At 38.8% G+C, this 13093-nt stretch overlaps 1 protein-coding gene across 1 annotated transcript in view; it reads left to right on the top strand.

Annotated features, from left to right (window-relative positions):
- Nucleotides 1–4679, top strand: part of LOC138351709 (galactoside alpha-(1,2)-fucosyltransferase 1-like) — a 33374-nt gene extending 28695 nt beyond the window's left edge. Inside the window, exons 3-4 of the mRNA XM_069303730.1 lie at nucleotides 1126–1211; nucleotides 4576–4679. Coding sequence (XP_069159831.1) covers nucleotides 1126–1211; nucleotides 4576–4679 — 190 coding nt within the window. The remainder of the gene's footprint in view (nucleotides 1–1125; nucleotides 1212–4575) is intronic.
- Nucleotides 4680–13093: the final 8414 nt, after the last annotated feature.

Genomic DNA, 13093 nt, shown 5'->3' on the forward strand with positions numbered 1-13093 from the left:
CTCCGAACACCTCAGCTTGACCACCTCTCTGATCCTCCGAACACCTCAGCTTTATTTGATTATTAATTCACTTTCTCTTCACCTTCCTGCCCTTCTCATCACTTTCTCTTCCCTCTGCTGACCTGCACATCACATTTTCTTCACCAGCTTAACCTGCACATCACTTTCTCTTCTCTCTCCTGCCAGGCACATCACCTTCTCTTCACTCTCCTGCCCTCCGCATCACTTTCTCTTCGCACTCCTGCCCTTCACACCACTTTCTCTTCACCGTCCTACCCATCACATCACTTTGTCTTCTCCCTCTCCCCTTCACATCACTTTCATTTCACCCTCCTGCCTTTAACATCACTTTCTCTTCTCCTTCCAGCCCTTCACATCACTTTCTCTTCGCTCTCCTAACCTGCACATCATTTTCTCTTCTCCCTCGTGCCCTTATCATCATTTTTTTTTCACCCTCCTGCCCTGCGCAATGCTTTCTCTTCTCCTCTCTTCACATTTCTTTTTTTTTCTCCCTCCCAAACCTTCACCTATATCATTGGTCGTTGAAACCACCCAATTACGATTATAACCCACATAATAGACTAACCAATTATGTTTGCAGCCCAGATAATAGGCCAAGCAATGATGTTTGTAACCCACAGAATAAACTAACCAATAATGTTTGTAACCCTCATAATAGGCCAACCAATGATGTTTATATCTCACACAATAGACCAACCAATGATTTTTGTAACCTGCATAATAGACAAACCAATTATGTTTATATTCCACATAATAGACCAACCAATGATGTTTATAGCCCACATAATAGACATACCAATGATGGTTGTAACCCACATAATAGACCATCCAATTATGTATAGCCCCACATAATAGACCAACCAATGATATTTATAACCCATATAATAGACCAACCAATTATTGTTCTAACACACATAATAGACTACCCATTGAAGTTTGTAACCCACATAATAGACCAAACAATTATGTTTATAGCCCACATAATAGCCCAACCAGTGACGCTTATAACCTTAATTATAGATCAACCAAAGATGTGTGTAACACACATAATAGACCAACCAATGATGAACAGAACAATTAATCCGGTGTTCTTGTTTTCCTCAGAACAAACAATCCAGTGTTTGTGGTGACTAGTGACGACCCAGAGTGGTGCAAGAAGAACTTTAGAGACAAGGATATTGTTTATGGTGGTGAGTATTGTGGTGGTGGTGAGTATTATAGTGGTGGTGAGTATTGTGGTGGTGGGGAGTATTGTTGTTGTGGTGAGTATTATAGTGGTGGTGAGTATTATGGTGGTGGTGAGTATTGTTGTGGTGGTGAGTATTATGGTGGTGGTGAGTATTATGGTGGTGGTGAGTATTGTTGTGGTGGTGAGTATTATGGTGGTGGTGAGTATTATGGTGGTGGTGAGTATTGTTGTGGTGGTGAGTATTATGGTGGTGGTGAGTATTGTTGTAGTGGTGAGTATTATGGTGGTGGTGAGTATTGTTGTAGTGGTGAGTATTATGGTGGTGGTGAGTATTGTTGTGGTGGTGAGTATTATGGTGGTGGTGAGTATTATGGTGGTGGTGAGTATTATGGTGGTGGTGAGTATTATGGTGGTGGTGAGTATTGTGGTGGTGGTGAGTATTGTGGTGATGGTGAGTATTGTGGTGGTGGTGAGTATTGTGGTGGTGATGAGTATTGTGGTGGTGGTTGAGTATTGTGGTGGTGGTGAGTATTGTGGTGGTGGTTGAGTATTATGGTGGTGGTGAGTATTGTGGTGGTGGTGAGCATTGTGGTGGTGGTGAGTATTGTGGTGGTGGTGAGTATTGTGGTGGTGGTTGAGTATTATGGTGGTGGTGAGTATTGTGGTGGTGGTGAGTATTGTGGTGGTGGTTGAGTATTATGGTGGTGGTGAGTATTGTGGTGGTGGTGAGTATTGTGGTGGTGGTGAGTATTGTGGTGGTGGTTGAGTATTGTGGTGGTGGTGAGTATTGTGGTAGTGGTGAGTATTGTGGTGGTGGTGAGTATTGAGGTGGTGGTGAGTATTGTGGTGGATGTGAGTATTGTGGTGGTAGTGAGTATTGTGGTTGTGGTGAGTATTGAGGTGATGGTGAGTATTGTGGTGGATGTGAGTATTGCGGTGGTAGTGAGTATTGTGGTGGTGATGGTGAGTATTGTGGTGGTGATGAGTATTGTGGTGGTGGTGAGTATTGTGGTGGTAGTGAGTATTGTGGTGGTAGTGAGTATTGTGGTGGTGGTGAGTATTGTGGTGGTGGTGAGTATTGTGGTGGTGGTGAGTATTGTGGTGGTGGTGAGTATTGTGGTGGTGGTGAGTGTTGTGGTGGCGGTGGTGAGTATTGTGGTGGTGGTGAGTATTGTGGTGGTGGTGGTGAGTATTGTGGTGGTGGTGAGTATTGTGGTGGTGGTGAGTATTGTGGTGGTGGTGGTGAGTATTGTGGTGGTGGTGAGTATTGTGGTGGTGATGGTGAGTATTGTGGTGGTGGGGAGTATTGTGATGGTGGTGAGTATTGTGGTTGTGGTGAGTATTGTGGTGGTGGTGAGTATTGTGGTGGTGGTGAGTATTTTGGTAGTAGTGAGTATTGTGGTGGCAATGAGTATTTTGGTGGTGGTGAGTATTGTGGTGGTGGTGAGTATTGTGGTGGTGGTGAGTATTTTGGAGGTGTTGAGTATTGTGGTGGTGGTGAGTATTGTGGTAGTAGTGAGTATTGTGGTGGTAGTGAGTATTGTGGCAGTGGTGAGTATTGTGGTCGTGGTGAGTATTGTGGTGGCAATGAGTATTTTGGTGGTGGTGAGTATTGTGGTGGTGGTGAGTATTGTGGTGGTGGTGAGCATTGTGGTGGTGGTGAGTATTGTGGTGGTGGTGAGTATTGTGGTGGTGGTGAGTATTGTGGTGGTGGTGAGTATTGTGGTGGTGGTGAGTATTGTGGTGGTGGTGAACATTGTGGTTGTAGTGAGTATTGTGGTGGTGGTGAGTATTTTGGTGGTAGGGAGTATTGTGGTGGTGGTGAGTATTGTGGTGGTAGTGAGTATTGTGGTGGTGGTGAATATTGTGGTGGTGGTGAGTACTGTGGTGGTAGTGAGTATTGTGGCAATGGTGAGTATTGTGGTCGTGGTGAGTATTGTGGTGGTGGTGAGTATTTTGGTGGTGGTATGTATTGTGGTGGTGAGTAATGTGGTGGTGAGTATTGTGGTGGTGATGGTGAATATTGTTGTGGTGACGGTGGTTAGTGGAGGTGGTAGCAGTTAGTGGTGACGGTGGTTAGTAGTAGTGGAGCTTAGTGATAATGAGAGTGTTAGCTAATGTTGTGGTGGTACTTTGTGGTTGGTGATGGTGGTTAGTGAATGTAGTGGTGGAGCTGCTTAGTGATCGTGATGTTGGTTAGTTGAGTTGGTTGTGGTGATGCTTAGTGATGGTGTTTAGTGGTGGTGGTGGTACTTAGAGATGGAGATGGCTGTTATCTCTGGTGGTGGTGTTGCTTAGAGATTGTGATGGTGGTTAGTGGTGGTGGTGCATAGTGATGGAAATTGTGATGCTGACAACCTACCTTGAGGTTGCCTTCAGAGGATTCCGGGGCTTAGCGTTTCAGCGATCTGGTCGCTGACAAGGCCACTGCGGCAGTGGGACTGTTTAACTGGTCGGTGACAAGACCACTGCTGCAGTGGGACTGTTTAACTGGTCGCTGACAAGGTCACTGCGGCAGAGGGACTGTTTAACTGTCCGCTGACAAGACCACTGCTGCAGTGGGACTGTTTAACTGGTCGGTGACAAGACCACTGCTGCAGTGGGACTGTTTAACTGGTCGGTGACAAGACCACTGCTGCAGTGGGACTGTTTAACTGGTCGCTGACAAGGTCACTGCGGCAGTGGGACTGTTTAACTGGCCGCTGACAAGACCACTGCTGCAGTGGGACTGTTTAACTGGTCGCTGACAAGGTCACTGCTGCAGTGGGACTGTTTAACTGGTCACTGACAAGGCGACTAGGACAGTGGGACTGTTTAACTGATCGCTGACAGTAGTAGGGAGTGCGTCGCACACACGATTTTTTTTTTTAATATCCCTTATGAGGCGCCGTGGGTTCCAGGTAATATTTCCAGAGTTAAAGACCGAAATTTTTCAAAGACCATTTTCGGATTACGCGGTCATAAAAGTTTGTTAAGAGTTCAGAGATCATAGAAGTTTGTTAGGAAAATCTCATAGAAAAATAGAGGGGCAAAGTTCGCTCATGTATTACTGAGAATAAACTCTAAGGTCTTTTTTTTTTAAATCACTCATTTGGAGTTAAAGAGTTTTTATGGGGAAAATTCAGACCAAAAATCACTCACTGGAGCTAAAGAGTTCTTATGGGAGAAATTCAAAAATTTTCAGAGTTCAGTTTTAGGAAACTATTTCAGAGTTTGCATAATCATAGGAGTTTATTTATTTTATTTACGAGTGTAAGATCAAAATTTGGAAAAAAAGACCATTTTCAGAGAATATTGTCTTTAAAGTTTTGTTAAGTAAAATAGACATCTTAGCTGTATGTTTTAGTTATTATTGTCATTTACAGCTGTTTCACCTGTAAAAAGATCGAGAATTATTCAGAGACCATTTGAAGACCAAAAATATGAAAGAGACCATTTGAAGACCGAAACTGAACAGAGTCCACTTTGAGACCAAAATTCGTCTGGGGTTCATTTTAAGGCCAAAATTTGAGTCCAGTTCATAACCGAAAATTAGGCAGAGTTCGTTTGAAGACCGAAATTTGACAGAGCCCACTTCAAGGCCAAAATTAATACGAATCCACTTTGAGACCAAAATATTTCAGAGTTTTACTTATACATGCATTCTTAGAGTTCTTATGGAGGAAATTCAATTATTATCAGAGTCCAGTTGAGACCCAAAAAATTGACAGAGACCAATTTAAGACCAAATTTGTTAGAGACCCCATTTATAAGTGTAGTTTCGCTACTAACAGCCCAATGTTAGCCCTAACGTTTTGTTAGGCCAAAACACAGTAACAAATTTACCAAGTCATTCTTTTCTTAACGTTCCTTAACTAAAATAACAGTTTTCTCATAGATAAATAGTCAAAGGAAACTTTCCAACACTGTCCATAACTAACTTTATCCATCGGCAATCAACTAAAAAATAGTCACTGTCACCATTTCTTAACTAAACTTATTCACCAATCAACAGAAAATAGCTATGTTCGTCATCTTTTCTTGTCATTGCTTAACTAAAATATCACATCTCTTAGCTGAAAATAGTCTAGTGTAGCTTCGTTCAACACTTTCTTAACTGACAGTATACTTCATTGAGTAAGAAACATAGTCAAAAAACACTCTTCGAGACTTCAGGGACACACACCCAAAGACACTCTTCAAGACATCAAAGATACTCTTCGAGATATCAAAGACTTTCTTCGAGACATCAAAGACACTCTTTGAAACATCCAGGACACACTCAGATACATAAAAATACTCTTCGAGACATCAAAGACACTCGCAGAGACATCAAAATACTCTCAAGGACACCCATAACACGCCCAAAGACACCAATAACACACGAAAAGACGTCAATAACGCACTCAAAGGCATAATAACGCACTCAAAGACATCAAATACACAATCAAACACATTAATAATGCACTCAAAGACATCAAAATACTACTCAAGTCCTCAAAGTTTTTCTTAAAGACGTCAAGATACTACTCATGTCCACAAAAATTATTCTCAGATTCATCAAAAGGGAATCTCAATCTTCAAAGTTATTATCAGTCATCAAAATTATTCTCAGTCATCAAATGTTAATCTCAGTCATCAAAGTTACTCTCAGAGACATCAAAAGTTATTCTCAGAGACGTCAAAAGTTATTCTCAGTCATCAAATTTGATCGCAATCACTTTTCTTCATTCATCAATGTTGTTCTCTAAGACATCAATGTGGTTCTCTGAGACATTGTAGGGAACTGACTCGTGAGATTTATATTTATTTAATTTACATGAATTTATTTAGAATTTATATTTACATTAATTTATATATTTTGATAGCAATTTGTATGAGGTTTAGCAGACTGTATTTCTGCAATATTCTCACAAATCGACTCCTTACACATTAGGGGGGGGTTATATTAAATTTATATATGCAGCCAATCAAACTATAGGATTAAACTACATATACTATCAATGAATATTTAGAAGCCTTATCTAATTGTATGGTAGTCTTAGTACACACTGTATAAATACGGATGTTGACACCAAATAATCCTCATAGTTGAGAGACTAGCATCCACCCATATACTGATGTACCAAGATTAATTCTTGCTTCCTCTTCTATACCTGTTAAAAGGACACGTGCTGTAGAGAAAGAATCCTATATATGACAGCTATATCGGAGGAAAAACTGTATATCAGAGAAGATAAGGACCAAGGAATAATTACCTGGATGATGTCACTTGTCATGCGTGCTAACCGGAATTAATCTTATCTACCTAACATTATTGGCCAATAATGACTAGACAGAATTTCGGAAAGACACTTTCCTTGTTTAGATGTTGACTGTGTGTTGATGATGGTAGAAGCACTAATTTGATATCCATAACACTCCGTCTAAGGGAGAATTATTGTAGCTGAACTCGCTCAAGCGACTATGATCTTAAACAATGGCCGACCTCTTTCCCACCACTGACGCTTGGCTCTTCTTATTAAGATGTCAATAATTGGTAGAAAAGTCACATTTAATCTATTTTAGTACTGATAATTAAGTTATTTGATATTAAAAGTCCAAAGACTGCTGTATTAAGAATAATTCCCAACAGAATAACTGGGGAATTTATAGCGCTATGTGGTAATGATATCCCGTTTTCTATTGACAGAAAATTCTACTATGCTACAATTTCTATGGGTTAACTTGTATATATAACACAGTAGCAATATTATCTGCATATTGTATTCAGTATTGGTAAATGGTGTCGGACTTTTCCTAAGACATCTTCAGGCATTAAATAATGCTCTGTATTGTAACTATTTCAGCTTTTCACTTTTCATAACAAACTTGTACTTCAGTTAAAATAGTCCAGCCACTTGTGCTGGACGGTAGAGCGACCGTCTCGCTTCATGCAGGTCGTCGTTCAATCCCCGTCCGTTCAAGTGGTTGGGCGCCATTCTTCCCAACCCCCGTCACATTCCAAATTCATATCCTCTTTCCTTCCCAGTGCTATATAGTCGTGATGGCTTGGCGCTTTACCCCAATAGTTCCCTTCCCTTCAGTTAAAACATATTTTCATAGTCACTTTATCTTAAAACTGTTCTCTGAACAAAAATGCATAACCATGCCTAACCTAACTTACCTGTACTTACCTATTCCTTCCCTACCTGATGTAACTTACCTAATCAAACTAACCTAACTTACCTGTACTAACCCATTCCTTCCCTACCTGATGTAACTTACCTAATCAAACTTATCTAACCTAATCTTACCTCACCTAAACTAACCTTACCCTACCTTACTAAATTTAACTTACACAACTCATCCTAAATTAACTAACTTAACTTACCTAACTTAACCTAACCTAACTTACTTAATCTAACCTAACTTATCGTAACTTACCTAACCTAACCGAACTTAACTTATCGTAACTTACCTAACCTAACCGAACTTAACTTACCTAACCTATACTAACTAAACATAATGTAGCCTAACATAACTTTTTGTAGCCTACCTAAACTAACCTAACTCACCTAACCTATCCAAACTTAACATAACTTACCTAACCTAACTTAACATAACTTACCTAACCTAACTTGCATAACCAAACCAAACTTAACTTTCATAGCCTAACTTAACTTATCTAATCTATCTTAACTTAACTTAACTTACCTAACCTAACCTAACTTAGCATAACTTACCTAACCTAACTTAAATGGCATAACCTATCCTAACCTAACCTAACTTACCTAACCTAACCTAACTTACCTATCCTAACCTAACTTACCTTGTATAACCTAACCTAACTTAACTAGCCTAACCTAAATTAACTTACCTAACCTATCCTAACTTAATATAACTAACCTAACCTAGGCTAACTTAACTTACCCAACCTAGCCTAACATATCTCACCTAACATAACTTACCTAACATAATCTAAATTAACTTACCTAACCTATCCTACCTTAACTTACCTAACATAATCTAAATTAACTTACCTAACCTATCCTACCTTAACTTACCTAACCTAACCTAACTAAACATAACTTACCTAACCTAACTTAACTTACATAACCTAACTTACCTAACTTAACTTAGCTTACCTAACCTAACCTTTCTAACTTAACATAACTTACCTAACCTAACCTAACTAAACATAACTTACCTAACCTAACTTAACTTACATTACCTAACTTAACTTAGCTTACCTAACCTAACCTTTCTAACTTAACATAACTTACCTAACCTAACCTAACTTACCAATCCTGACCTAACCACTGTACATAACTTACTGACTTAACTTACATAATGTAACATTACTTATCTACCCTCACCTACCTAACCCCCTCCACCTATGGTAACTTACCTAACATAACTTACTGAAAATGGCATGACCTAACTTACCTAGTCCAACTCATCCACCCAGACATGGCCTAACTTACCTAGTCCAACTCATCCACCCAGACATGACCTAACTTACATAAATATTCCTTCTGTGTTTTTTGTGTGTGTGTTTCGCCAATCAATGTCTCATATTCATTTGTTCGTTTCATGAACTAATTTCTCAAATGTTCATTTATGCATTTCAAGGATTATTTGTTAAGGTTAGGGTATTTTAGCATTTAAAGGGATATTTGTTAGATGTGTCAGTTTTGCACTTTGTGTTTTTTTTAACTTAAACTTCGTCAAGTTGCTCATAAGTTGTATTTATTGTGTTGGATATAATTTGTTCTTATTCTCCACCCTTTAACCTAACCTTTCAGATGTAGTTTATTGTTTTGGACATATTTTGTTGAATATATTATCCATAACCTAACCTTTTAGATATAGTTTTTTTTATCTTCTTTGTACATTTTTACCCAAAACCCATCTCCCCACTTAACCTTCCCACTTATCCCTCCCTTATTAATGAAGTTATATAAGAAAACAAAGTAAAACAAGGAGGGAAGGATAAGTGGGAAGGTTAAGTGGGAAGATGGGTTTTGGGTAAAAATACACATTGAGGATGAACTCAAACTATATCTTAACTGTTAGGTTAAGGATAATATATTCAACAAAATATGTCAAAACAATAAACTACATCTGAATGGTTAGGTTAAAGGGTGGAGAATAAGAACAAATTATATCCAACGCAATAAATACAACCTATGAGCAACTTGACGAACTTTAAGCAAAAAAAGACACAAAGCACATAAACCGACATTTCTAATAAATATCCTTTTAAATGCTAAAATACCCTAACCTTAACAAATAACCCTTGAAATGCATAAATGACCATTTGAGAAATTAATCCTTGAAACGAACAAATAGGAGACATTGATTGGCGAAACACAAAAAGAGCAGCAGGAATATTTATTATAAGTTAGGTCATGCCTGGTTGGGTGAGTTGGACTAGGTAAATTAGGTCATGTCAGTTTAGGTAAGTTACAGTTACATTAGGTGGAGGAGGTTAGGTAGGTGAGGGTAGATAATTTATGTTATGTTATGTAAGTTGAGTTAATAAATTATGTACGGTGGTTAGGTCAGGATGGTAAGATTATGTTAGGTTAGGTACGGTTAGATAAGTTATGTTAAGTTAGTAAGGGTAGGTTAGGTTAGTTAAGTTTAGTTATGTTAGGTTAGGTAAGTTAGGCTAGGTTAGGTTAGGTATGTTAGGCTAGGTTAGGTTATGTAAGTTAAGTTAGGTTATGTAAGTTAAGTTAGGATAGGTTAGGTTAGATTAGGTTAGGTAAGTTACATAAGGTTAGGTTAGGTAAGTTACATTAGGTTGGGTAAGTTAAGTTAGGCTAGGTAAGCTACATTAAGTGAGGATAAATTAGGTTAGGTTAAGTAAATTAAGTTAGGTTAGGTTAAGTTAGGTTTGGTAAGGTTAGTTAAGTTAGGTTTGATTATGTAAGTAAAATTTAGTAAGGTAAGGTAGGGTTAGTTTAGGTTATGTAAGTTTAGGTTAGGTAAGTTTGATTAAGTAAGTTACATCAGGTAAGGGAGGAATAGGTTATCTTGAGGTTATCTTGAGATGATTTCGGGGCTTTAGTGTCCCCGCGGCCCGGTCCACGACCAGGCCTCCACCCCCAGGAAGCAGCCCGTGACAGCTGACTAACACCCAGGTACCTATTTTACTGCTAGGTAACAGGGGCATAGGGTGAAAGAAACTCTGCCCATTGTTTCTCGCCGACGCCTGGGATCGAACCCAGGACCACAGGATCACAAGACCAGCGTGCTGTCCGCTCGGCCGACCGGCTCCCCTACTAACATGTAGGTTAGTACAGATAAGTTAGGTTAGGTAAGGTTATGCATTTTTGTTCAGAGAACAGTTTTAAGATAAAGTGACTAAGAAAATATATTTTAACAGAAGTGCAAGTTTGTTATAAAAAGCTGAAATAGTTACATTGAAGAGCGCTATTTAATGCTTGAAGATGTCTTAGAGAACAACAGTGCTGTCTTATAGAACAACAATGATGTCCTAGAAAACAACATAGAAGTCTTAGAGAACAACATTGATGTCTTGGAGAACAACAATGATGAACGAAGGAGAGTGATTGAGATTAATTTTGATGAATGATAATAAGTTTTGATGTGTCTGAGAATAACTTTTGATATCTCTAAAAATAACTTTGATGACTGAAGTTACCTTTCGATGACTGAGAATATCTTTGATGACTCTGAAAATATCTTTGATGATTGAAAATAACTTTGATGATTGAGATTCACTTTTCATGACTCTAAGAATTACTTTTGAGGACATGAGTAGTATTTTGACGTCTTTGAGGTCATTATTAATGTATTTGATTGTGTATTTGATATCTTTGAGTGCGTTATTGACGTATTTTCGTGTGTTATTGGTGACTTTGGGCGTGTTATTAGAGTCCTTGAGAGTATTTTTTGATGTCTCCGAGTGTGTCTTTGATGTTTCGAAGGGTATTTTTTATGTTTCTGAGTGTGTCCTTGATGTCTCAAAGAGTGTCTTTGATGTCTCATAGAGTATTTTTGATGCCTCTGAGTGTATCTTTGATGTTTCGAAGAGAAGAGAGTTCTTGATGTCTAGAAGAGTGTCTTTGAGTGTGTCCCTGATGTCTCGAAGAGTGTCTTTGACTATTTTTCTTACTCTATGAAGTATTCCGTTAGTTAAGACAGTATTGAACGAAGCTACATTTGACTATTTTTAGTTGAGGGGAAGAATAATTTTAGTTACGAACAGTGTTGAACGAAGCTACACGAGACTATTTTCAGCTAAGAGAAGTGTTATTTTAGTTAAGCAATGACAAGAAAAGATGATGAACATGGCTATTTTCTGTTCATTGGCGAATAAGTTTAGTTAAGAAAAATTGAATATGACTATTTTTTAGTTGATTGTCGATGGATAAAGTTAGTTATGAACAGTGTTGAAAAGTTTCCTTTGACTATTTAGCTAAGAGAAAAAGGTTATTTTAATTAAGGAATGATTAAGAACAGAACGTCTTGGTAAATTTGTTACTGAATAAAGTGAAAATTTGTTTAAGAACAGTGTTGTGATGTACATCCTGAAAACATAGAGAATATGACAAAGAATGTGGAAAACATGTAAGAGAAGGTGATGTACTTGTGAAGAACATGCTAAGAACACTGAGAATATGACAGATTGAGGAAAACATGTAAGAGAATACGATGAACACAGTGAACATATGGGGAAAATGACAAAGAACACAGAGAACATGTTAGAGAATGCGATGAACACAGTGAACGTGAACGAGAATGAACACTGAACTTGTAAAAGAACATGATAAGATCACTGAGAACATGAATATTGTGTATACATGCTGTATTTCGTTAAATTCTGGGGAGGGAGGGAGGGAGGTTTGGATGAAGTTGGTGGAATGGGAGAGATGAAATGGGAGTAGGGGTGATGGAGAGATGAAGGTGGAGTAGGGGGAGGGAAGGGAGGGGAAGATAAGCGCGGGGGGGGGGGAAGAGGAGTGGGGAGATAAGGACAAAAAGGGAGTTGCGGAAGGTATGAGAGGGGGAGGCAAGGGGCAGGGGGGGGGGAGGTAAGGGAGGGAAACGTAAGGGGTGATTATTACATTGCTGAGTAAACGAGGGTAATGAAGGTAAGGTGCAATTTGACCATGTGATTTTATTACTGTGTGAATATTAGCTTGTTAGTGATTATTTACATAGCTGAGTAATAAAAGGGTATTAAAGGACAGGATGTTTACTTTTGTTAGACTGGACAGCGCCTTAATCTGAATTAATTTTGATGAACTAACTAGCGGAGGACAAGAACTGGAGCACAGTTAAAGTCTTGATCTTATTTCTACTACGATAGAAATATAGTGATCTTAAATCTCAGGGGATTTGGTCTGATAATAAAGAACTTGTCCAAATGAGCTAAGGCAGGGGACAAGAGCTATAGTTCGGTAACTCTATTTTTCTTTATTTCATAGTTAGAAGTATGTCTACTTTAAATTTCGGGAAAATTGGTTTGGTACTAAAGAACTAGTACAAATGAACTGAGGTGGGGGACGAGAGTTGGAGTTTGGTTAATGTCTTCATTTATTTATTTTAGAGGGGTCTAAAATGTGTTGGGTTTTTAAATCTCAGGGGAATTGATCGGGTAATGAGTTGTAACTGTAAAGTTGGTGGAGGACAGGAGCTGGAACTCGGTAACTCTATTTTCTTTACTTTCTCAGTTAGAAATATGCCTGATGTACTTGTAGGCCCCTCCTAACCACTCTGCACACTCCGAGGTTAGGTTAGGGTTTGTAGGTTTCATTTCTTTGACCTGTAACCTGGGGCTGGTCCTCTCCCCCAGTTCGGTTGAGATGATCTCCCTGCACAGCTGTTCTAACAAGGTGGTCCTCTATAGACTTACCTCGCCTCCAGGCGATCATGGGAGGGTTTTCT

The sequence above is a fragment of the Procambarus clarkii genome, chromosome 50 (genome assembly GCF_040958095.1).
Source record: "Procambarus clarkii isolate CNS0578487 chromosome 50, FALCON_Pclarkii_2.0, whole genome shotgun sequence".
NCBI classification, from domain to species: Eukaryota; Metazoa; Arthropoda; class Malacostraca; order Decapoda; family Cambaridae; genus Procambarus; species Procambarus clarkii.